The sequence below is a fragment of the Cetorhinus maximus genome, chromosome 12, assembly GCF_964194155.1.
Source record: "Cetorhinus maximus chromosome 12, sCetMax3.hap1.1, whole genome shotgun sequence".
Lineage (NCBI taxonomy): Eukaryota > Metazoa > Chordata > Chondrichthyes > Lamniformes > Cetorhinidae > Cetorhinus > Cetorhinus maximus.
Genome location: NC_135890.1, coordinates 41,921,005 through 41,947,889, shown reverse-complemented (window position 1 = coordinate 41,947,889; position 26,885 = coordinate 41,921,005). Strand labels below are relative to the sequence as shown.

The 26,885-nt window shown below is 44.1% G+C and overlaps 1 protein-coding gene across 1 annotated transcript in view; it reads left to right on the top strand.

The window, feature by feature from the left end:
- The window catches only part of ccdc87 (coiled-coil domain containing 87), a 122,994-nt gene that overhangs the window by 59,907 nt on the left and 36,202 nt on the right, over positions 1–26,885 (top strand). Inside the window, exons 12-13 of the mRNA XM_078554627.1 lie at positions 10,733–10,869; positions 19,542–19,647. Of these exons, the coding sequence (XP_078410753.1) occupies positions 10,733–10,869; positions 19,542–19,647 (243 nt within the window). The remainder of the gene's footprint in view (positions 1–10,732; positions 10,870–19,541; positions 19,648–26,885) is intronic.

The following is a 26,885-nucleotide window of genomic DNA, read 5'->3' as shown; positions in this document are numbered from 1 at the left end:
AGTTACTGAAAGGACATGGCACTCTTCTGTCTTGTAATACAATGGTTTGCACTGTGGTGGTCAACTCTGTGTTAAGCATTGCCTGATGTGCAGGAGCTCCACTCTAGCATGGCAGTCTCTGCCATGTTTGCTGTAGAGGAAGATTGTAGGCAGAGAAGGTACACAATTCACTGACCTCTGTTTTCTTTGAACCTTCTTCTTGGCCAGCTGAGTTTTTAATTTCTGCTTGCCCCTTCCAGTGCCCCTCCAAACAGTCAGCCGCCAGAGGTCATGACTGTCAGCGACGGTCTCCCAGTTGTCAGCGTCAATTTCTGCCATCTTCATATCTCACATGCACGTGTCAATGTAGCAAAGTTATGGACACACAGGAGGTCATGACCCACTGGCCAATTCATGTACAGAATGTCTTTGGATATATAAGTGTCATCCATTCGTGAAGGTGGCCAAGCCAGTGCAGACACCATTGGCTTAGCAATGAGTACATTCTGATGAAATTACATACTCCGTGACCTCTGAGTTGGTGCCGAGAGATGCTGAGGATACGCCTGAGACAGAAAAGGTGGAAACCGTTCAGCATTTTCTCCTGCCTAGCATGTTGAAAAGAGCTGCTGCCATTTCAGACGTTTTGTTTGTTTTAGAGCAGATAATTTGTCACATAAGTCAAGTATTCCCAGGTTGTATTTTATTGTATTTCTATGCTTCTGTGTAATTGCTTGCAAGCAAATCTCACCCTTTGTTTCAGCCAAAAATTCAACAAAACTGCTGGCACCCTGCCAAACGAAATTCCGGGAGCTCTGAGGAAATGAAGTCCCTAATTGGCAACGGGAACCCTGCCAGCAGGGCTCCCGGCTCCACAGGGGACCTTTAATTGCCAGCCTTCCCCCAGTAGGGTGGAAGTACCACCCCTGAGAGCTGCCAGCCAATCAGAAGTTGGCAGCTCTCCATTACCGGCGGTGCCATTGGGAGCAGTGGCTGCTGCCGATAATACACTTGGGCCTTCACCAGGTTCATTATGGGATCCCTGCAGGAAGGTAAATGATGGCGGGTCGTGGGGAGGGTGTCACCGGCAAGGAGGAGGATGGGTCAGAGAAAAGGGCATGGCTGTAGCTCTCAGCAGGCCCACCTTCCCAATGCTGTGTCCCTCGATAAGGCACTGAGTGCCTTTGAACAAGGGACCCCTCACAAGGTCACACTTGTCAGTCACTCTGCATGGCGAGTCCCTTACCCGCTGCTGCTGAATACTAGTGAAGGTGGGATGAGTCCCATAAGTGGCATTAATTGCTCATTTAAGGGTCTCAATTGGTGTCTGGGAAGGAATGTTGCCAGCAAGCATTCCTGCTCCAGACTTAATCGAGGGGAGGTGGGGAGGCAGCAGCGTCCCTACTGTGTACACTTCTGCCTGATCAAATGCACCACCCCCCCACCCCCCACACCTCAGAACTCGCCTTAGGGGGTGGGGTAGGGGTGGGAAGGTGCATTAAATTCCACCTTATGTTATTGTTTTGATCACAAATTTTAAGTGCTGGCAGAGCCCAGATTACTGAGACCTGTATGTTTTATAATTCATCATGACCAACACAATGGGAGGCCCACTGATAATTTATGATATATATTGATTTTTTTGTTTATTTATGTTTTCAATATTTAAAATTTTGGCATGGTCTATTAGGCATTTAATACTTTCTAATTATTAATCAAGGTATTTAAATATTTTATAAGTATCTAGCAGGGTAAAAATCAACAAGAGAAAGTGAGAAGTTGGAGGAGCAGGGCATGACTATAAATCAGCAAGAGAAAGCAGGAATTCAGAGGAACAAGCGGGGTGTAAATCAGTGTTTTGATGTGGCAGATGATGTGTGCCAGGCAGACCAAATCCACAAGGGAAACACTATCACAACTATTTTGCAATTTGTATATTACAAGATGTTTGTACTGAACTTAGAAGTAATATGCCCACCAAGACCTTTAGAGATTTTAAAAATTAAATTAAAATATTAGTTAACAAAATATAAAAGATTTCAAGCACATACATGAGACTACAATTACTTACTACTATAATAACTCCTAAAATTCCTAATTAACCTGACCTCCAGTTACACTCCCTTCAAGGCAACAGTCCAAAATAGATTTTAGATTTAAATCAGAATCAGCAAGTTATAACAATACCCACATGACGGTGGAATTCCAAATGACTTTTCCCGAACTTCAGTTTCGTTATGTAGCATTATGCACACATGGCTGGAGGCTTCGTTAAGGCTATTTCATACACTCCTGTTAGATCTTACATGGCCTTTTGACACATTGCCTTTCATTCTCCTTTATATATGTTTCTCTCTTTTTAATATGTAAAATCTATGTTCCATGTGTCTTTGAAGCTGTATCTTCCTCATAATATTATATGTTTATGTTGCCAATATATTGTCAGTAATCTTTGGGAAAAATAAAGACATTCCTTGGCCTTGCTTATCTGGCTAGTTGTAAACAGACTAAGATCCCTTTGAAATCCAAATCTCTTCATTTATCTAAATATGCAAATTCCCTTCACACTTTACATGCTAAGCCAGCATCTATGTTTACTCATTAGCATGTCAAGCACCTAGCTTCTTTTGATGATTTCAAACTTGCAGTCTACTTGACTCCAAATGTAGTTAAATCACACACAGGCCCAACTATACTTATCCCCATAAACCTACTTCACAATAAACCAGCAAAATATTATGGAAATTATTATACTTTCATCACATCAGCAAGAGTCGGTGAGAATTTGGAGGAGCAGAACGGGGCTGCAAATCAGCGAGAATTTGGAGGACCAGGGTAGGGCTATAAATCAGTGAGAATTCAGAGGAGCAGAACTGGGTATAAATTAGCGAGAGAATACACAAATTCCCAGGAGTAAGCGGGCTATAAATCAGCGAGAGAAAGTGACTTTTTGGTGGCGCAGGGCGGGTATTAATCAGTGAGAGTTTAGAGGAGCAGGACAGGGTATAAATCAGCGAGAGTTTGGAGGAGCAGGGCGGGTATAAATTAGAGAGAGAAAACACAAATTCTCTGGAGAAGGTGGGCTATAAATCAGCAAAAGAAAGCGAGATTTTGGAGGAGCAGAACGGGGTGTAAATCAGTGAAAGCAAAAATTTGGAGGAACAAGGCGGGGTATTAACCAACGGGGTTCGGAGGAGCACAGCCGGGATGTTAATCAGTGAGAGTTCAGAGGAGCAGGGTGGGTATTAATCAGTGAGAGTTTGGAAGAACAGGGTGGGGTATTAATCAGCGAGAGTTCAGAGGAACAGGGTGGGTGTTAATCAGTGAGAGGTCGGAGGAACAGGACGGGTATTAATCAGTGAGAGTTTAGAGGAGCATGGTGGGGCTATAAATCAGCAAGAGTGCGGAGGAGCAGAGCAAAGTATAAATTAGCAAGAGCAAAGACAAATTCTCAGTAGTAAGTGGGCTGTAAGTCAGCAAGAGAAAGCGAGATTTTGGAGGAGCAGGGCGGGGTGTAAATCAGTGAGAGTTCAGGGGAGCAGGGTTGGGTATTAATCAGCAAGGGTTCGGAGGAGCACAGTCGGGGTATTAATCAGTGAGAACTCAGAGGAGCAGGGCAGGATATTAATCAGTAAGAGTTAGGAGGAGCAGCGTGGGGTATAAATCAATGAGAGTTCAGAGTAGCAGGGTAGGGCATTAATTAGCGAAGGTCCGCAGGGGCTAGGTGGGGTATTAATCAGCAAGAGTCCGGAGGAGCAGGGCAGGGTATTAATCAGTGAGAGTCCGGAGGAGCAGGACGGGGTATAATCAGCAAGAGTTCGGAAGAACAGGGCGTGGTATAAATCGTTGACAGTTTAGCGGAACAGGGCGGGTATTAATCATTGAGAGTTTGGAGGAGCAGGGCAGGTACTAATCAGTTAGAGTTTAGAGTATCAGGGTGTGTATTAATCAGTGAGAGTTCGGAGGAGCATGGTGGGGCTATAAATCAGCGAGAGTTCGGAGGAGCAGGGTGGGGTTTTCATCAGCGAGAGTCCGTAAGAGCAGGGTGGAGTATTAATCAGCGAGATTTTGGAGGAGCAGGGCAGGGTATAAATCAGCAAGAGTTCGGAGGAGCAGAGCAAGGTATTAATCAGTGAGAGTTTGGAGGAGCAGGGCGGGGTATAAATCAGCGAGAGTCCAGAGGAGCAGGGCAGAATATTAACCAGCGAGAGTTTGGAGGAGCAGGGCAGGGTATAAATCAGCGAGAGTTCGGAGGAGCAGAGCAAGGTATTAATCAGTGAGAGTCCGGAGGCGCAGGGCAGGGTATAAATCAGCAAGATTTCGGAGGAGCAGGGTGGGGTATTAATCAGCGAGAGTCCAGAGGAGCAGGAAAGGGTATTAATCAGCGAGAGTTCAGAGGAGCAGGGTGGGGTTTTAATCAGCGAGAGTCTGTAGGAGCAGGGTGGGGTATTAATCAGCGAGAGTCCGGAGGAGCAGGGCGGGGTATTAATCAGTGAGATCTCGAGGAGCAGGGTAGGGTATAAATCAACGAGAGTCCGGAGGAGTAGGGCGGAGTATTAATCAGCTAGAGTTTGGAGGAGCAGGGCGGGGTATTAATCAGAGAGAGGTTGGAGGAGCAGGACAAGGTATAAATCAACGAGAGTCCGGAGGAGCGGGGTGGAATATTAATCAGCTAGAGTTTGGAGGAGCAGGACAGCGTATTAATCAGCGTGAGTCCAGAGGAGCAGGGCAGAGTATTAATCAGCGAGAGGTTGGAGGAGCAGGGCGGAGTATTAATCAGCGAAAGGTTGGAGGAGCAGAGTGGAGTATTAATCAGCGAGAGTCTAGCGGAGCATAGAGGTGTGACATCACAGGGAAGCAGTTAGGTGTTTGGCTGGTGATTATTGCTGGTAGGGAGAGCGACTAAACAACTGGCAGATTGAAAAACCTGAAAAATATTAAGTAATAATCTTTTATTTTATGTAAGCTTTATTACTACAAGTAAGGTGTGTTAAGTATTAGTAGAATTTATCAGTGTTAGTAAGCTTTATTAATAGTATAAGGTTTATAAATAGCAGTAAGGTTTATTAGTATTAGTAAGCCTTATTAGCAGTAGCAAGGTTAACTGATAAATACAGGAATGGCAGGGCTGCTCTGACCTCTAGAGTACACATCCTGTCCTATGTGGGAACTCCAGGATGCTTCCCATGTCCTGGGTAACCATTTGTGCAGGAAGTGTCGTCAGTTGCAGAAGGTTGAGCTCCGGGTTTTGGAACATGAGCAGCAGCTGGTGTCACTGCAGTGCATCCATGAGGTTGAGAGCTTCGTGGATAGCACATTTATAGATGTGGTCACCCTGTAGCCTAAGTATATTCAGGGATAAATGGCATGGGCAACCATCAAACAGTCAAAAAGGAACAGGCAGGTAGTGCAGTAGTCCCCTGCGTGCATCCCACTCTCCAACCAGTATTCAGTTCTGCGAGTGATGGTTCATCTGGGGTGTGCAGCCAGAGCCACATCCATGGTACCACAGGTGCCTCAGCTGTACAGGGCATGGTACAAGGAAGATTGGAAGAACAACAGTGATAGGTGATTCGAAAGCTAGGGGAATAAATAGGCCTTTCTGTGGCTGCAAACATGAATCCAGGATGGTGTGTTTCCTCCTTGGTGCCAGGATCAACGATGTCACTGAGCAGCTGCAGAACACCCTGAGGGGGGAGGGTGAACAGCCAGAAGTTGTGGTCCAAATTGGTACAAACGACATGTAGATAGAAAGAGGGATATGGTCGTGCAGTCAGAATTTAGGGATCTGGTTAGGAAATTAGTTAGGAAAGCAGGACCTCAAAAGTAGTAATCGCTGAATTACTCCCAGTAACATGCACAAGTGAGTATAGAAATAGGAGGATAAAGCAGATGGATGCATGGCTGGAAAGCTGGTGCTGGAGGGAGGGCTTTTAATTCTTGGGACATTGGGACTGTCTCGGGGTGAACGTGATACCTGTACAGGCTGGACGGGTTTCACCTAAATAGAACCGGGACTGAGTTCCTTGCAGGGCATTTTGCTAGTATTATTAGGCAGGGCTTAACTTACTTGGCAGGGGTATGGGAAAGAGGGGATAATACCAGAGAGAAATACCAAGGTGTACAGAATACTGGGAGAGATAGATAACACTAGAACAAGGAATAGTAAGTTATTAGATGAGGTCAGAGTAAGAGAGAAAGTATTAGAGTCAAACAAGATTACTGTGTGTGTATGTGAATGCATAGAGTTTGGTAAATAACATTGGTGAATTACAGGTGCAGTTTGCCATGTGCGAATATGATGTTGTTCCTATAACAGAGACCTGACTCAAAGAAGGGCAGGACTGGGTGTTAAATATACTTGGATACAAGGTGCTCAGGAAAGATAGGAAAGGAAGAAAAGGAGGATGGGTGGCAGTATTGATTAAGGAGAGCTTTGCAGTCTGGAGAAAAAGGATGTTCCAGAGGGATCAAGGACAGAATCTATTTGGCTAGAGCTGGTAAACAAAAAAAGGTGTAATTACATTACTTGGTGTAGACTATAGGCCACCAACTAGTGGTGTAGAGCAACAAATTTGCAAATAAATATAGAGAGATGCAAAAATTATAGAGTAGTAATAATGGGAGAGTTTAATTATTCAAATATAGACTGGGATAGTAGCAGTTAGAGGACATAGAGGGGAAAGAGTTCCTAGAGTATATTTAGGAAAATTATGTACAACAGTATGTTTCCAGTCCAACAAGAACAGAAGCACTGCTAGACTTGGTGCTTGGGAATAAGATGGGCCAAGTGGATCAAGTGTCAGTAGGAGAACATTTAGGGGACAGTGATCATTGTATCATAAGGTTAGGATGACTATAGAAAAGGGAAAAGAACATCCGGACTAAGAATAATGAATTGGGGGAAAGTCAAATTCAATGGAGTAAGAATGGACCTGGGCCAAATAAATTGGAGTCAAAGCTTGGCAGGAAAAATAATAGCTTGGCAATGGGCTACCTTCAAAAAAATGATAGTTTGGGCGCAGTCAAGGTATATTCCCTTGAAATGGAAAGATAGGGGAAACAAATACAGAGTTCCCTGGATGACAGAAGAGATAGAAATTAAGATGGAGAAGAAAAGTATGCTGATGATAGATGTCAGGTAGAAAATACAATTGAGAACCAGGCTGGACATAGAAGGTTAGAGGGGAGGTGAAAAACCAAATAAGAGAAGCAAACAGGGAGCATAAAAAGAGACAGGCAGCCAACATAAAGGGAATCCCAAAGTCTTCTATAGGCATATAAATAGTAAAAGGGTGGTGAAAGGAGGAGTAGGACCAATTAGAGTCCAAAAAAGGGATTTACGCATGGAGGCAGTGGGCATAGCTGAGGCATTAAATGAATACTTTGCATCTGTCTTTACTAAGGAAGGAGATGCTACCCAGGCCATGGTGAAATCGGAGGTAATTCAGATATGTGATGGGTTTGAAATTGATAAGGAGGAGGTATTGGATAGGCTGTCTGAAGCACCAGGGCCAGATGAGATGCATCCAAGGATACTGAGGGAAGTGAGAATGGAACTTATGGAGGCATGCACCACAATTTTCTAGTTACCCTTAGACTCCAGGATGGTATCAGAGGACTGAGAATAGCAAACATTACACCCTTGTTCAAAAAACGGTACAAAGATAAGCCTAGGAACTATAGGTCAATTAGTTTAACTTTGGTGGTTGGGAAACTTCTAGAAACAATAATTCAGGACAAAATTAATAGTCAAATGGACAAATGTGGATTAATTAGGAAAGCCAGCATGGATTTCTTAAGGGAAAATTGTGTTTAACAAACTTGCTGGAATTTTTTGAAGAGGTAACAGAGAGGGTTGATGAGGACAATGTTGTTGATGTGGTGTACATGGACTTACAAAAGGCATTTGATACAGTTCCACACAACAGACTTGTGAGCAAAGTTATAGCTCATGGAATAAAAGGGGCAGTAGCAACATGGATATGAAATTGGTTTAGTGACAGGAAACAGAGAGTAGGGTGGTTAATGGATGTTTTTCAGGCTGGAGGAAGGTTTGTAGCAGAGTTTCCCAGGGATCAGTGTTGGGACCCTTGCTTTTCCTGATATATATTAGTGACCTAGACCTTGGTGTACAGGGAACAATTTCAAAGTTTGCGCATGATACAAAACTTGAAAGCATTGTGAGCTGTGAGGAGGATAGAATAGAACCTCAAAAGGACTTAGACAAGTTGGTGGAATGGGCAGATGAAGTTCAAAGTGAAGTGATTAATTTTCGTAGGAAGTACACGGAGAGACAAAATAAAGGGTACAATGCTAAAACGGGCGCAGGAGCAGAGGGACCTGGGTGTATATGTGCATAAGTCATTGAAGGTGTCAGGACAGGTTGAGAGAGCAGTTAATAAAGTGTAAGGCTTTATTAATAGGGACATGGAATATAAGAGAAAGGAGCTTATGTTAAGCTTGTGTAAGACACTAGTTCGGCCTCAGCTGGAGTATTGCATCCAGTTCTGGGCACCATACTTTAGGAAGGATTTAAAGGCATTGGAGAGAATGCAGAAAAGATTCAGAATAGTTCCAGGGATGAGGGACTTAAGCTATGAAAATAGATTATATAAGTTAGTCTCCTTTCTCTTAGAAAAAGGAAGGCGGAAAAGAGATTTGATAGAGATATTCAAAATCTTAAGGGTTTTGGACAGAGTAGATAGGGATAAACTGCCCCCACTCGTGAAAGGATCAAGAACGAGAGGGCACAAATTTAAACTAATTGTCAAAAGAAACAAAAACAATTTGAAGACAAACTTTTTCACCCAGACTGTGGTTAAGGACTGGAATACACTGCCTGATAGTGTGCAGAGGCAGGTTCAATCGAGGCATTCAAAAGGGAATTAGGCTGTTATCTGAAAAGGAAGAATGTGCAAGGTGACGGTAAGAACGCAGGAGAATGGCACTAAATGAATTGTTCATTTAGAGAGCGAGTGCAGACACGATGGGCGAAATGGCCTCCTTTTGTGCTGTAACAATTTTATGATTCAGTGATTCAAATTCATGCTGACTGCCCTTGATTAATCCACCTTTCTTGGTAACAAATAATACTGTCTCTCAGAATTTTTTTCAGTAATTTGCCCGCTACTGAGCTTAGACTGACTGGCCTGTAACTACTCAGTCCATCTCTTCATTCCCTTTTAAACAACAGTACAATGTTAGCAGTCCTCTGTAGCCAGGGACAATTGGAAAATTATGGTCAGAGCCTCGGCTATTTCCTCCCTTGCTTCTCGTAACAACCTGGAATCTATTCAATCCAGGCTTGACAATTTATTTAATTTCGAAGAGTCTAAACCCCTTGATATTTTCTGCCTCACTTTGTCTATTCCATGACATCTCACATTCCTTCTTAGCTGCAATAACCCGGAGTTTACAGTTAGCAGCAAAGCAAGGATACTCGCTGCTGACCTCAAAGAAAGCCTCGCTGAATGACCTAGCGATCTCTGTAGTGAGAACTTTACCTCCTCTCACAGTGCATGGATTGTGGTTTTCTTTAATGTGGATTCTTAGCATGGATTTACATTGATGTATCAAGCTGCCCAAATAGCCAATCTCATTAAAGAATTCCCACAGACAACCAATTAAGAAATGGAAATTACAAAAATCAAATTGCTTTTTAAAAATTTTACAGAGGGTAAAGTAGAGGGTGGAATTTTTCAGCCCCACCTGCCACTGGGATCATCCGGTCCCGCTGAAAGCCAATGGACATTTGGCTGGGCCGCCGAATCTCCCACGGTGGTCCCACCGTGACGGGGCCAGAAAATCCCAGCCAAAGATTGGAGCATACACATGCAGTGAAGATAAAAGCTGAAATATTCTGAAAATCATTTCAAAAATTTAATTTAAAAACCTAACAACTAATGGTAATGGAAAGATTTAACAGCACTCCACAAGCATATAATTATTTTTTCTGAGCTGGAATGTTTAGCAATATTTATTATTCACATTGCTATTAAAAACCCGGTTAAAGCTGATTAAACAAGGTATAACTTTTTCTGGGTTTCTATCAGCAATTTGAGAATGGAAAAGGGCAAATTCTCACCACATCAACTGCAGTCAGCGATTGCTGGCTTTTGGGTCAGGGTTGGTAGGAGGTGTGGAATCGCAATGCATAATGGGATGAAGCATTGAGTGATGTTTCGCAACTTCAGGATTTCCACGTTAATATACCCATCTACTAATTCCTGAAGTTGTGGTTGCCTTCAGCGGACTGAAGATGAACGCTGATAGTTCCATGTCAATCTCAAACATGCAAAATCCAGGTCATTGTCTTCATCATTCCCCTCTTTTGTGAAGACAAATGTAAAGTATTCATTAAGGAGCATTCCCACATTTTCTGCACACACTGGTTCCTTTTTTGATATCTAATTGGCCTTACTTTCTCCTTTATCTTTTTGTATTTATAAAACATCTTTGAGTTTTTTACTTGCCAATATTTTTTCATGCAAGCCAAATGTCAAACTGCTAGGACTTATTAATACAAGCTGCCAGGAAGTATGAGTTTAGCAGATCTTACAGGGAACCAATTTTAGTGAGTCTGTAGTTTTACATTTGGCTCACCTTGAAAGATCTGCATTTTGGGAATCTTTTGGCAGCATTTCAAAGCACTTTGAGTGAATCAGTATTACAAAATGGATTCAAATGTATGAGTGTATTTTATCAAAGCAACACAGACATATATTAAATATGTTTGAACTCTGTTCTTTAGGATCCTGTGGTAGCTTCTCCAGCAATGGATGTAGATCTTTCCAAGTGTTTTGCATCTTGCACTTTGTCCAGGAAGAAAAGTGAACGTGCCATTAATCCTGAGCTGAAATTATTGAAACCTAAGGAAGGGACTGAAAGGTAAAACTTGGGTGTCACTTTGTTTGCTTTGTAAATTAGTGATACTATTGTGGGAATTCATAGGCCAGAATTTTGAGGTTAGCTGGCAGGCCCGGGAGCAGCCGGGAAATGGCCCACCGCCCGCGAAAGGCCCACGACTGCGATTTTGTGCTGGCTGGCCAATTAACAGTCATCCAGCATGAAAAGTGCACTGAAATGCTCAGCGCTGCTGGGTGGGGGCAGGAGGAGGGCGAGCACTGACGTCAGCGCGGGTGTGGGGGAGCGCTCATAGAAAGCCCCCTGAAGGCAGAGAGCTGCCTCAGGGAGCTGAAGAATTCAGATCCAATAAATCCAGAAAACATGCCCACACATCAGAAACAGTCATCTGAACACATACAACATGAAAATTCTGTGAAAACATTTTAATTTTTTTTGTTTAGTGACAGAAACCTCATCCTGAATGAGGTTTCCTGAAAAATGCAAAGGCTGCCTGGCTCATTCGCCCGCCTGCCAACTGTAACGTTGGACGGGCAACAAAAAGTTCCAGTTAATTGCACTGTTAATGGACTTAATAGCTGTTTTAATTGTCGGCAGGCGTGCTTCTGAGTTTAGAGCGTGCTAGCTGACTGAAATATGCGTGAGTGCGCGATGACATCGGGATGCTCACCCGAAGCCATCATGCGCTATTTTATGCTCGAGCATGTTGGGTGCGCGCCCAGACGCCGAGCGGAAAATTCTGCCCATAATGAATGTTTTAATAACAAAAAACTACTGCGGATGCTGGAAACCCAAAACAAAAACAGAATTACCTGGAAAAACTCAGCAGGTCTGGCAGCATCGGCGGAGAAGAAAAGAGTTGACGTTTCTCGTCCTCATGACCCTTCAACAGACCTCTCAGTTCTGTTGAAGGGTCATGAGGACGCGAAACGTCAACTCTTTTCTTCTCTGCCGATGCTGCCAGACCTGCTGAGTTTTTCCAGGTAATTCTGTTTTTGTTATGAATGTTTTAATGTTGCAGTGGCAGCAAGTTGCAAGAGGATCCTTTTACAAGAGAATAATTTCATTTTAATATCCATAAATCCACCTGAAATAATATAAATGCATATCTCTATGCTTACTTTGCACAATTGCCCTTATCATATTGAGTTTGTATGAAACATTGGTTACATTGCAGTTGGACATTGTATGCAGTTGATGTCTTAGCCATGAGAGGAATAGACTAAATATAACCACTGGAGGAACACTGGGGTTGAGGGTGGGTGGGGATGGTCATCAGAAGAACGGTTTTCACTCAGAAGAATATCAGACCGTGGAATGCTTTATCCCACTTGACCATTGAGGCAGAGACTATAACTAATTCGAAAGGCAATTGGATAAGCATTTAAAAAGGAAGATTATGACCCAGATCTTCCAGTCTCCGGATTGTCGGAGACCATACTTCAGATCCAAGATGTGTGTCGGGCCCCTGCAGAATTTCCCACGTGCTGATCTCTGTGGGAATTGCCCAGGAAGTTTGAACTGTTGATGGGAAGTTCCCTGGCTCCCCGGGACGCTCCGCGAATGTCTCTGACTCCAGAGTTAGAGACTTTGGACAGTTTTGCGGTATTTGCCTGGATAGTCACCCAGATATTGTGAGATAGTTTAAAACCTAGTCTAACTCCTGGGTAACTACAGAACTAACCCCTCAATCACACCCCTGACTCCACCCCCAACCCCCCAACTGACCCATCAACTAACCCCCGACCCAACCCGGCTACACCTCTTGATCCCCTGCGGAACCACCCCCCACTATTACCGGACTACCCCCCGAACCAACCCACTATCCCCCTGACTACCTCACAACCCAACTTGACCCGAATACCCTCCACCGCCTGAATACACCACCACCTTCCGCCCCCCCACCCCCATGGCTAGACCTGACTAGCCCCCGACCTACCCCTCCGCACCTGACCTGACTGCAACCTACCTCTCTCCACCTGACCCACCCACCTCTTGATCAACCCACCTCAACCACCTGCCACCCCACCCACCTTCCTACCCTACCCACTTACCCACTTGCCTAGCTCACTTGCCTATTCACTCATTTGCCCATTCACTCGTTCACCCATTCACTCATTCACCCATTCGCTAACATGTACACTGAAACTTCTAAACTTGGTGCCGTAAAATGGGGGCATTTCCTGTGTTGCCCCTGACACTACAGTGCAGTGATGGAGTTCTTCGAGGGACGCTGTGCTCTGCATTTCTCAAGAAGCTGGGCTCGGCAGACTTGACAAGAAATGCAGAGCAGCATCTAGACGTGGAAAAGTTTGGCGATGATTGCCACTCTGTGGAAGATCAGGCCAATACAGTTAGAAATGGGGTTGGATTAGATTGGTTCAGATTTTATGATGGGCCATAAGACTGAAATGAAGATAGTGTGTGAAGAGCACCCACCTGATTAGTTTACTGGCGCTGTGCACGTTTCCAGGAAAAGGATATTTGCATATACCCTGGGAGCCCTTGGCTTCTTGTGATTTGAGATTATTGCTAGACTGAATTATTGCTAGGCTGCATTATTGCTAGGCTAGAAATTGCATGTTGATGCTAGCAGACTTAAAGGCCTCCAGCATGTTTGAATATTGGAAATAGGACCAAGAATAGACTACTTAGCCCTGCGAATCTGCTAAGCCATTCAGTATGATCATGGCTGGGGTCTGTGCTGGGGCCTCAACTTTTTACAATTTAGATCAATGACTTAGATGAGGAGAGTGAAGGCATCATATCTAAATTTGCAGATGATACAAAGATAAGTAGGAAAGTATGTGTGAAGGGGACATAGGTTGCAGACAGATATAGATAGGTTGAGTGAGTGGGCAAAAATATGGCAGATGGAGTATAATGTGGAACAATGTGAAGTTGTTCACTTTGGCAGGAAGAACAAAAAAGCGGAGTATTACTTAAATGGAGAACGACTGTAGAATTCCGAGCTGCAGAGGGATCTAGGTGTTCCAGTGCATGAGTCACAAAGTGTTACTATGTAGGCACAGCAAGTAATTAAGAAGGCAAATGGAAAGCTATCCTTTATTACCAGAGGAATTGGACATAAAAGTAAGGATGTTATGCTGCAGTTATACAGGGCATTGGTGAGACCACATTTCGAATATTGTGTGCAGTCTTGGTCCCCTTATCTAAGGAAGGATGTAAATGCGTTGGAGGTGGTTCAGTGGAGGTTTACCAGGTTGATACCTGGAATAAGTGGGTTGTCTTATGAGGAATGGTTAGACAGACTGGGCTTGTTTCCACTGGAGTTTAGAAGAATGAGGGGTGATTTGATTGAAGTATATAAGATCCTAAACCATTTTAACAAGGTGGATGTGGAAAGGATGTTTCCTCTTGTCGGTGAGTCCAGAAGTAGAAGACACTGTTTTAAAGTTAGGGGTTGCCCTTTTAGGACAGAGATGAGGAGAAATTTTTTTCTCTCAGAGGGTTGTGCAAATTTGGAACTCTCTGCCTCAGAAAGCAGTGGAGGCGGTGTCATTGAATATTTTTAAGATAGAGGTAGTTTCTTGTTAGGCAAGGGAATCAAATGTTATCAGGGGTAGATAGGAATGTGGAATTCGAAACACAAGCAGATCAGCTATGATTTTAATGAATGGCGGAGCAGGCTTGAGGGGCTGAATGGCCTACTTCTACTCCTATTACGTATGTTCGTATGACTTCTGATTGGGTAGGCCCATGGCCAGCAGCCCCACCCATACAAAAGCCCACCAAACTGGGTGAAAGGGCAGGAAACTCCATAGTGGTAGCCATTTTGAGATACTTACGTTGTGGTGCGAAGAGCCAACATAGACACCAGGACTACCCTGCAGCTGATGTGGAATGCCTCCTGTATGAGAAGACTGGACATTTCAAGCATTTTCTGCAAATCCCGCAACTTTAATCGATGAAGGAGACAAGAAAATGTTTACGAAACACACTCCATCCAAGAAATTGGAAATCAAAGACAGTGGCAAAATTATAAAGTTTCTAGGAGAAGTTAATGGTCTTCGTCAAGACAATTGGTCAGATACAGTGCAAGTTAAAGGCTTCGATACCACCTTTAAAAATTATACTGGAGCTGGCATTAACATACCAGCTGATGATCTAGACTGGCTTCAGCCAATACCCCTTTATCCATCAGACATCAAATTGCAAGGCCCAGGTGGCATAAACCTTCCAATCAAAGGCAGGATTATTGTTCCTTTTCATTACAAGGGGTGTCTGATCATTGATTGTATCTATGTTGTCTACAATGAATGCACATCCTTATTAAGTGGAGATGTTGGCGTACTTCTAGAATTCTGGAAAAATTAGACGATGACCAGCAACTGAACAACTCAATGTCTTTCATGGAACAATCTTCAACCTTTTATTTAGAACCTACAGGTGCTGAGGAGGTCTTTTTCAATCAGCAGTGAGTTTCTTTCTATTGCAGAGACAGTACCCACTAGGATCCAGGTGGAGATTGAGGTTATGAATCTCTCAGTCCTTCATGAAGCTAGGCCAGAGGTAGTGGACGCAGAAGGCACTGCGGCAGATGGTGGCCATCCGCATGAAGATCTGCTGGACCTGAGTTGGCTCTTCCCTGAAGGAAGTAATGAAGAAGAAGCTGTTGCAGCACTGAATAATCTGTTGGAGGATAAGGTCCTAAAGGCTGGTCCGTCATTCCAAATGATAGGCACACCATATGAAGTCTCTGATGCCTTTTTTGAGGAGTCAGCTGTGTTTCTAGTGGCTGAGTAGCATTCAGATCCTTATTCCACTGAATCTACCAATGTGCTACCTAGTCTACCGCTGGTTTTTGTTATGATGCAGCCGATGTTATTGGCTGAGCAAGCCAAATCCCAGAGGGAAACTTGTCTTAATAATCAAAACCTTTTTTTTTTGTATTTTGGAAACGAGGAGAAAACTGTTGATCCCAGGAGCATAGAATCCCAGTAACACTTCCAGGATTTTAAAATTAAAGGATTTATTAACAAGAAGAAAAAAAAACTTAAGCACACAAGATTAAAATTACACGGTTAAAACATCCCCCAACCGCCCAAAAAAATCCCACTTGGTCAGAACACCCAAGTAAACTGCTTGGCAACAGCTCCCTTATAGATTTTTAACCATAAAAATCCAGTAATATTACCCAAGGCAAAAACTGCTGTTACTGTAGTAAAATATACCACATGACTTCTCACTCTCTTCCACTCTACTGTGGAAATCCGACGGAAGTTCATAAACAGACTGCTTTCTGAAAACAAATACTTTTTCTGGCTTGAAACTGGATGGCTGCTTCAAATTTACAACTTTTCTCAGCACAGGGCTGGTCTCAGGATATCTCCCCCAAACAGCCACCACAACTCAACTAAACATCTTTCCTTAAATATCTTTTTTCCCTTTCATCTTAGACTCCATTGTTCTAAGCACCTCTTTGAACTCAAGTTTTCCAAAATAAAAATATCTTTCATGTCTTCCTATTGCCTCCACTTTTGGGTCAAATAAAATTGAATAACCTTATTTACTTGTGAAACCTTTGTAAGTTGTAAAAATCTCTTTCACTTCTAAACTATCCTTTGAAATTTAACAGCTGAAAAGTCAAATCCCTACTTATCACCTAATGCAAATTTTAAAACCCAACCTATTTACTTGTATATTTAACTTCACCATAGCCTTTCATTACAAATCCACGCATCCAGCACCTTTACCTTTCATCTCTCAGTTCCCACAGATAAGCTGTCTTTACTAACCTTCTCCCCAGTTTAATTAATCATGGACACACACATTCACAGCCTTCTTTACAGAATACCACCATATTCCCAAAAATATTTTAAAAAATAACATCCATCTTCACATTATCCATGAAGAGACTTCCAGAGAGAATGGCTTGCCTGATTCCATGTCAGAGTTCATGGACGATCATTTTGCCAAAGAGATGATAGCACCTATTTCCAGGGGTGAAAGTCAATTCAGGCCCATATTTCAGTCTCAGCTGAAAATTCTTTTCCCTCTAGAGCTGTACGTCAATACAGAAACTGGGGCAAAATCTTCAGAACTTCTAAAGCTTTCCAGTCCTGTACAGCAAACTTGTCTCCAAGTTATTTGTCTACAGGAAATTTGTCTTCATTTGTCATCGAAATTCACCCCATTACAGAAAATGATGCTGTCTTGTCTACATATCCTCAAAAATTCTTCCCATTGCCCATGCTGGAGCAGCCTCACTCAGAGAAAAGTGTGGCTCTCTTACCACTGCCTACTCAAAGCAGACATTCCTTCTGAAATACTATCGGTAAATCATTTCTTCTTTTCCTTACTGGAATTTTCTTATTTTTTTCCTTCATCATTCAGATTCATCGGAATCTCAGATCTTCAATACCTTTCCCATCTTCAATGCAACATTGAATGATACAGCTGTGCGAATCTTCATTGGAGTTGAAGATTATTCATCTTCTAAAGGTTTTTCCCTGTGTGCTTCAAGAGAGTAAAACATTCCTCAGAAAATCCTGATTTCTTCTCTTCTAGTCCCAGAGAGTCCAGACATAGATGACCTTCAGTCTTTTCTCCTGGATCAGTCTTTCATCACAAACGACTCATTGTCCTTGCAGTTCAGTAATCCTGAAGTCCACACTCTACTTACCAGAAATGCTGCAAAGTTGCTGTCATATTTTGCCAATGCTGATGTCCTTCTCAGGAAGGAAAAAGGCCAGTGTGCCTCCAAGACGTCTTCCCTAAAGGATGAAAATACTGTGGGAAACTAAATCCCTCAGGACTGCAACTTGGGGAGGGGGAAGAGCAGGAGTTGGAAATGGATACAATCTGTAGTTGTAAAAAGGGAGTTACAGAAATGCAATATAAATAGTTAAAGAAATAAACCCATAACTTCCGAGCTTCAGGGCAGTGTAGCAGTGTATCTGGGGGGCACCCCAAAGATGCGCTGGGGAACCCCCCACTGGAAGTCCCCAGGTAAGGATTGCAATTGCCCAGGAAGTTCAAACCTCTGTTGAACAATTGCCGTGCACTGGGAATCATCCGAAAGATCCAAAAGTGTATAAGTCACAAATTTCGGATGGTTCGGACTGTCTTACAGGGATAGTTACCCAGAAAAAGTTAGAAGAATCAAAACCACTCCTAGCTTTTGGGTAACTATTGTACTAACCTCCCCCACGGGACCCATGACTACTCCCCCTACTCCACACTACAACCCCCCAACGGGATCCCACACACCACCCTGACCTCCCATAGGACTCCAGACTATCCCCTGGTCCCCCACAAGACTCCCTCCGCACCCCCTGTGGGACTCCTGCACCCCAGCCCCCATAGAAACTCCCCGCATCCCCGTGAGAACACACGGGAGTCCTCCAACCCCCTGGCCCCCCATGGGACTCCACCCATGCCCCCTAAGCCCCCCACGGGACTCACTCTCCCCCCCCCCCCGACCACTATGGGACATATCCCACACCCCCCAACCTCCCATGGAACCCGCCACCACCACCCCCTGACCCACCACGGAATCCCCAACTACCCTTCACACTCCCCCCCACCACTGGATGCCCCTAACTCCCCAACCCGCATGGGACCCGCTGACTACAACCTCCCCCCAACTGCACCATCCTGATTTCACCCCCAACTGATCCCTCCACTGATCACTTGAACTCCACCTCATCTATTGACTATCCAGCCCCCATCCACCCACCGACCACCGATCCCCCCCTCCCCCAACTGACTACCAGACCCCTTCCTTCCCCACCCACCCCCCGCTACTGACCACCCAACCTCCCCCCAACCAATCCTACTCACTTACCTTACAAACTTACCTTTTCCCTGGTTTGAAAGTGGCTGGAGCTTTAAACTTACCTGCTTTACAGGTAAGTTACAGCAGATAGTGCCATAAAAAGGGGGTCGTGGCTTCCCTGCATCCGACTGTGCAGCCCTCGAATGAAGGCCTGAGGGGCACGTTGCCCTCACCCAGCCTGAGTCAGGCAAGAAGGGTCGCCTGGGCTTCAAGATAAGGAACTAGGAGCGGAGTGGCATTCCGACTCTGATTGCCACTCCATGGAAGTTCAGGCCCATAGTTTCATATTGTTGTTAAAAAGTAGATCACACAGTTGTTAGGAGTGGGGGAGGTGTAGTGTAAGGGTGAACAGAATGGATATGCTGATGTATGACGTAGATGATGATGTATTAGGTCACGCATACCAGTAACCAAGAACCATGACAAGAGACCACTGATCAGAGGAACCAGCCAAAACAATCACTGTATCCCATAAGTGCAGCCCTCCCCATGACAAACATGTGGTTGACACACAAATGCGACACTTGCCAGTCAGAGCAAATGATGTTCAAATTGTTCTTGGAAGTAGAGAAAAAGCTGAGTAATTTGGGGCCCATTCTTACTGACCACAAACTGTCCCTCTCATCAACACAACAGCCCCAAGACCTGAATCAACATGTGCTGCATTCTAACAGTTGTTTCACCCAGTCCCTCAACTGCCTGGGGCTTTACTTAAAATGAATACTACTGTAAATGTACCTGAAGTGCTCTGCATACCTCAGTACAATTTAATGGCCTAATCTCTAGTTATTAATAACACAAACCAAAAAATGCAGCCACTTCGCAGCATCAACTTTTTAAGGAGAATCAAGTACTCCACGTGTTTGTTTATATCATCTGTTTGAATGTTTTACAGATATTTAATAATAAAGAAAGAAGCTGACGAATCTGCATTTGAATCTGTGGATCAGTCCAAAAATGTTTTTCCAGTGCATGATTATTTAAACTACATTTCTACACAGGTATGTTGCTGGATTGTTGACCTAGAGTTGTCAAAAGATCATAATGAAGTAGAGTGTTTTTAATCCTTTTTGTAAGAATATTTTTGCTATATTTGTAACCGTTCCCAAAATTAAATGGGAAAAAGCTTGATTGTATGTTTTTGATGTTGTACTTATATGAAAAAAAAGCAAACAGGGCAGTCCACTGTGACACTGTGCTTTGATTGTGTGTTGGAAATGCAGCTCAATGTCAGAGTTAACTGAAAGAGTGGGAATGTTCTGTTTGTGCAACTCTCCAGTGTTATGATGGCCCTGATCAAATCCCTTTGCGTTAACTAGAACCATTTCAAAAATTGCATTAAATATTAATTAAGGATGAACATCAACTTTAATTAATTCCAGATGTAATGAAATGCACTGTTTGGCAAGGTGTTTTAACATGTATTCTGTTTTTACTTCCCTGCCATAGTACTAGAGAATAAATTCAGTAAAGCTACATCCCCACTATAGAGCCTCATTAGATGTGAACACCAGTTGGAGAATCTTGTCTATATTGTAATTCTATCTCTGAATTGTGGTCCTATTGTAGCGAGTTTGTCCTTGGGTGTAACGGGCTACTCATTCATCCAAATTAATTTCCTTTCTCCTAAATATTTTGGATAAATGAGGATTTATTTTAATCATACCAACATTGTGACCAAAGTAAAAGAAAATGCTCTTTTCCAGATTTGATGTCCAAACTTCAATTACTTACCTTGATTTTTAATGTCATCATTTATCAAATTAAATTATGTTGTAATAATAAACCTTGACTTTCATCTTATTTTATCCTGGTTTTAATTATAAGGTTGTAGTTACATGTGAAGTGCAGCATTGGAGCAAAGTTGCAGCTTTGGGGTAACTCTAGTCTGAGTTTGGAGTTCGGTCCTTATCTGACATTGGAATGAAACAAAGTAAGACTCCCCTTTGCTTTGGAGTCAGCTTAGGCTGTAGCACCTGATTTACACTGCATTAAGGTCATTGCCAATGAAACGCTTTAACGATTTCACAGTAATGTTAAACTTTTAGTGTGAATTCACTCTTTATCATGCAAAAACTTATTAATCTACCTACTGTGAATTAGGTGTAAGTGGCAAAACATTGCCTAGCATTTGTCTTCATACTGGTTTAAGTAAAACTAATCCTTCTCCTGAATCATGCCCATTTATTTCCACTAATATTCACTTTGAAATAGAGATTTGCATTTGTATATTATCTTTCAAATCCTCAGGACCTGCCATATTTCATAATAGCCAGAAGTTCGGTCACAGTTGTTACATTAGCATGAAGGAAGCCCCCTTGGCCCGGAGCATTACAGAGTGAATGAACAGAGGCAACACAAAGGAGGATAAGTTGCTTGAAGGGAGTGGAGGAGGAGGGGGCAGAAGGGCTTTAACAGGAGCCTCTATTCACCGAGTATCTTCAGGGAGCAATTCTCATATCTCAATCTCAATGAAGAAGTGTATGCAATATTTTCATTTTATTAAAGATGTGCTCACAGGAATTTGCCATCTGTGCAGGCAGACTTGTAGCCATGGAGCAGGGCTAAGTCATAATAGCCAACACCAGTAAAGGTAACTGTGGTCTTCAACTTCTGCATGTCAGTCTCGTTCCAGGCTGGGACAGGGGGCTATCCACTGTTGTATAAGGGAGATGACTGAAAGTCTGTATGCAAAGAAAGGGGAATTCTTTGCACTGTCCCTTTCCAAAGAGAAGAAGGCAGAGTGAACATGCGGCTTTGCCAGGATAGCAGGTTTCCCCATGGTGCAGTGTGCTATTAACTATACACTCATCACTTTGCAGAGCTGCATGTAAATTCAGAGAAGTACTGCAGCTGCAAAGGGAAACACTCCTCAATGTCCAGCTGATGTGCCATCATACTCGGTGCATCTTGCAAGTCAATGCCTGGTATCCTGGCACCAGTCATGATGTCATTATTCTACGCCAGTTTGCTAAGCCATCAGCATTTGAGCCAGCACAAGAAACAATGGACACCAAGGCCTATCCACTAACCAGTTGGCTCATGACTCAGATGTGCAACCCATGCACACTTAGGTAGCATGCAGCCATGCAGAATGTTATTGAGCAAACCACTGGGGTGCTCAAGCAATATATCCATTCCTGGACTGCTCTAGAAGAGCCCTCTAGAGCATGTGTCACAATTCATTTCGGTCTGCTGTATCCTACACTGCCTTGCCATCATGAGGGCACAGCTTTTGCCACTAGGCAAGTAACTGAGGAGGAAGGGAGGGGGAAAACACAGAGGCTATTTCCAGCCAGGATGTCCATGATTGGTTTATCTGACTGTAGTGCCAGCATAAGCAATCCAATTCCCCATTCAGTAGCAATACCGTGACTTACCTTCTCTCTACTGCAGACCATCACAGCATCCACTTGGCCACAATACTGAAATAAAAGCCACCTTAAAAAATTTCCAAGAACCTTTCTCAACCAAACCATCCAATATTCCAATATACAAAATTAACTAATCATCTTTGTGCATTCCTTTGGTGCCTTCTTCCATGCATCTTTGCCTGTCCTGGTACTCCTGCAGTTATTCCACTGGCTGCAACATGGCTGGTGGAAGGCTACAGACTTCGAATGGGGAAGACTGCAGATGGCCTTGCAGAACAATTTGTGCAACTCGTATATTAGAAGGCCCCACTTTGGATTGCACCATCTTGGCATCGGTGGCAGCAGCCTGGGCTGGCTGGTGGGCAACAGCAAGGCTACTGACAGTGTGCAAGTGGTGGGAGCACTAACGCTGTCTCCCTAAGCAAGCACACCAGGTTCATGCTCAACAGCACTGCTGCCACTCTCCTGGAGTAATACACCAGTGTTAGAACACAGATTTCTGGACTTTTTTGAGACCCTGCAAACCCCTCTGATCACTGGTATCTAGTGATATCCTCATGCTATATATGTAACACAAATGAGGTATGTGGATTCTGTTTACTTGAGGATCTTTGGTGAGGTTTATTTACAGCTAAATCAGTATAAGCAGCAGAGCAATCCCTAGACACAGCTGTTGTCTAGGGTACTACAATGCAGAGAGAGGCCGTGGCTCCTGGTCACATGATGACATCAAGGTATCTGGCTCATCTGCATGTTGAGCTTTTTAAAGGGACATCATTCTTAAAGCAATATTACAACTGTATCTGCAGCCACAGTGGCTGCAGCCAGAACATTTTTGGCTAAATATGCATGACTTTAGTATGAGCTTCTACTGCAGCACCCAGACATTGAGTGGCTTCTGATTGTGCTGCAATGGAAGTTGAGACATTTCCATCAGAGGCTGCATCATGGTTGCTTGTATAAGTGTAGTTAGTGGAGTTGGAATTATGAGCAATTCCACGCTCATAATGATGGGCTCCAACCTCTGCGCAAAGCCATGTGTAAAGTTAGTGTGAGACTACTCGATGCTCCTAGATAGTGACTGCAGGCCTGACAATACACCAAGTATTTCTATGTGCCTTTTTCTGAAGACGGCCCCACTGAAGTCCTCACCTGAGTACTCTGCTGCAGAACTCATATGTGACCTCACCTCCTATAAAGCTGGCACTTGTGTCACACTTTCACCCTTAATGCACTCATGCTAACCACATGCAGATCCCACCTCTGCAGTACATGCAGTGTCAGTATCTGAGCTGGTGGCTGCAAGCTTGAGAGCGAATGATACTGTTTCATCTCCATTACTGTCGTCCTGCTCTTCAACTTTTTCCTCTTCCACCACCATCTGATAAGTTCTAGGGTACTGAATGGAAAAGGGCATAAGAGTAGGCTGTGTTGAGGGGAGGATGGGGAAAGCAGTGGTGCATGTATCAGCTGCAGCTTGTAAACCAGAAGGGATTGTGGGATGAGAGGGAACTGAGATGTGAGAAGGAGGGTTAGGAATGAGGATGCCATCATTTTCGATGTTTTCAGCCATGTTGTTTGCCACAGCCTCAGACATAACCACTCCAAAGATGGCCATCACTGTCCCCTCCATTTGGGGCGGGGAGATTTTTTTTATGGGATGTGTGTGTCACTGACTAGGCCAGCATTTATTGCCCATCCCCTAATTGCCCGTGTGAAGGTGGTGGTGAGCTGCCTTCTTGAACCGCTGCAGTCCATGTGGTGTAGCTATATGCACAATGCTATTAGGAAGGGAGTTCCAGAATTTTGACCCCAACAGTGAACGAATGGCAATATAGTTCCAAGTTGGAATGGTGAGTGGCTTGGAGAGGAAATTCCACGTAGTGGTGTTCCCATGTGTCTGCTGCCCTTGTCCTACTAGATCGTAGTGGTCGTGGGTTTGGAAGGTGCTGTTTAAGGAGCCTTGGTGAGTTCCTGCAGTGCGTCTTGTAGATGGTACGCACTGCTGCCACTGTGCGTTGGTGGTGGAGGGAATGAATGTTTGTGGATGAGGTGCCAATCAAGCAGCATGCTGCTTTGTCCTGGATGGTGTCAAGCTTCTTGAGTGTTTTTGGAGCTGCAGTTATCCAGGCAAGTGGAGAGTATTCCATCACACTCCTGACTTGTGCCTTGTAGATGGTGGACAGGCTTTGGGGAGTCAAGAGGTGAGTTGCTCACTGCAGGATTCCTTGCCTCTGACCTGCTCTTGTAGCCACAGTATTTATATGACTGGTCCAGTTGAGTTTCTGGTCAATGTTTATGCCCAGGATGTTGATAGTGGGGGGGGTTCAGTGATGGTAATGCCATTGAATGTCAGGGGTAATGGTTAGATTCTCTCTTGTTGGAGATGGTCACTACCTAGTACTCGTGTGCGCGAATGTTATTTGCCATTTGTCAGCCCAAGCCTGGGTATTGTACAGACCTTGCTGCATTTGGACATGGACTGCTTCAGCATCTGAGGAGTCGCGAATGGTGCTGAACATTGTGCAGTCATCAGTGAACATCCCCACTTCTGGCCTTATGATGGAAGGAAGGTCATTGATGAAGCAGCTGAAGATGGTTTGGCCTAGGATACTACCCTGAGGAACTCCTGCAATTATGTTCTGGAAGTGAGATGATTGATCTCCAACAGCCACAACCATCTTCCTTTGTGCTAGGTATGACTCCAACCAGTGGAAAGTTTTCCCCCTGATTCCCATTGACTCCAATTTTGCTGGGGTTTCTTGATGCCACACTCGGTCAAATGCTACCTTGATGTCAAGGGCAATCACTCTCACTCTCACCTCTGGATTTCAGCTCTTTTGTCCATATTTGAACCAAGGCTGTAATGAGATCAGGAACTGAGTGACCCTGGCAGAACCCAAACTGAGCATCTGTGAGCATGTTATTGCTAACAAGTGCCGCTTGATAGCACTGCTGATGACCCCTGCCATCACTTTACTGATGATCGAGAGTAGACTGATAGGGCGGTTATTGGCCTAGTTGGATTTTTCCTGCTGTTTGTGTACAGGACATAACTGGATTGTTTTCCACATTGCCGGGTAGATGCCAGTATTGTAACCGTACTGGAACAGCTTGGCTAGGGGCGTGGCAAGTTCCGGAGCACAAGTCTTCAGAACTATTGCCGGAATATTATCAGTGCCCATAGCCTTTGCAGAATCCAGTGCCTTCAGTCATTTCTTGATATCACGTGGAGTGAATCAAATTGGTTGAAGACTGGCATCTATGATGCTCGGACCTCCGGAGGACGTTGAGGTGGATCGTCCACTCCGCACTTCTAGCTGAAGATTGTTGCAAATGCTTCAGCCTTATCGCAAGTAGTTTTGTGTTGTAGCTTCACCTGGTTGACACCTCATTTTTAGGTATGCCAGGTGCTGCTCCTGACATGATGTCCTGCACTCTCCATTGAACGGGGTTGATCCCTTGGCTTGGTGGTAATGGTAGAGTGGGGGATATGCTGGGCCATGCAGTCACGGATTGTGGTTGGGTACAATTCTGCTGCTGCTGCTGATGACCCACAGCACCTCATGGCTTCCCAGACTTAAGTTGGTAGATCTGCTCAAAATCTATCTGATTTAGCACGGTGGTAGTGATGGCGGGTATCCTCAATGTGAAGATGGGACTTTGTCTCCACAAGGACTGTACGGTAGTCATTCCTTATGATCCCATCATAGACAGATGCATCTGCGATGGGCAGATTGGTAAGGATGGGGTCAAGTACATTTTTCCCTCTTGTTTCCTCACCACCTCCACAGACCCAGTGTAGCAGCTATGTCCTTTAAGACTCGGCTAACTCGGTTTGTAATGGTGTTACCGAGCCACTCTTGGTGATGGTCATTGACGTCCCCACCCAGAGTTCATTCTGTGCCCATGCTACCCTCAGCACTTCCTCTGAGTGGTATTCAACGTGGAAGAGGACTGATTCATCAACTGAGGTTGGGGGGTGGGGGGGTGGGGTGGGTGGGGAGGAGGTGGTGGCGCTACATGGTAATCAGAGAAGGTTTCCTTGCCCATTTTTGACCTGATGCCATGAGACTTCATGGTCTGGCGATGATGTTGAAGGCTCCCAGGGCAACTCCCTCTCTAGTATGTACTACTGTGCTGCCACCTCTGCTGGGTCTGTCCTGCCGATGGGACAGGACATACCCAGGGATAGTAATGGTGGTGGTGTCTGGGACATTGTCTGTAAGATTGTTACAAGACAGCCTTTCGGTAAAGCTGAGTTATTTAAAAATCCCAGAGGGAAACTTTAAACAACTATCAAAACCTCTTTTTAAGTGGTATGTTTGAGATGCGATTCTAAATTCAGGAATCAGACCACCAGTTCTCAAGAGGTTTTATATTAAACAAAATGAAATATTATTTTAATTTACACAGCTTAAATATATACACATGGCTATAAATTACTACTATCATAATTTTTAACAAATTCCCAAACTAATCTCCGTTAAGGCAACAGCAACCCATAGGCCAGGATTTTTCAGTCGGCGCGTGCAGTGGTGGGCCCGACACGCCAGCACGAAAAATGACGCACGATGACGTCAGACGTGTGTCCCGACATCATCGCGCTGTCTCACGATGTTTTGTTCGGCGGGTGCGTGCCAGAGTCGGCTGTGTGCCTGCCAATAATTACAAGGCCTATTAAGGCCATTAAGGAACTAATTAATGTCAAACTTATGGTTAGGCAAACCTAACGGTTGGCGGGCAGGCGAAAAGGCCAAGCGGCCTTTACATTTTTTAGGAAACCTCATCCACAAGCGGGATGAGGTTTCCTAAAGCTTTAACAAATTGAATTAAAAAGTCTCCTGAAATTTAAAAACATGCCC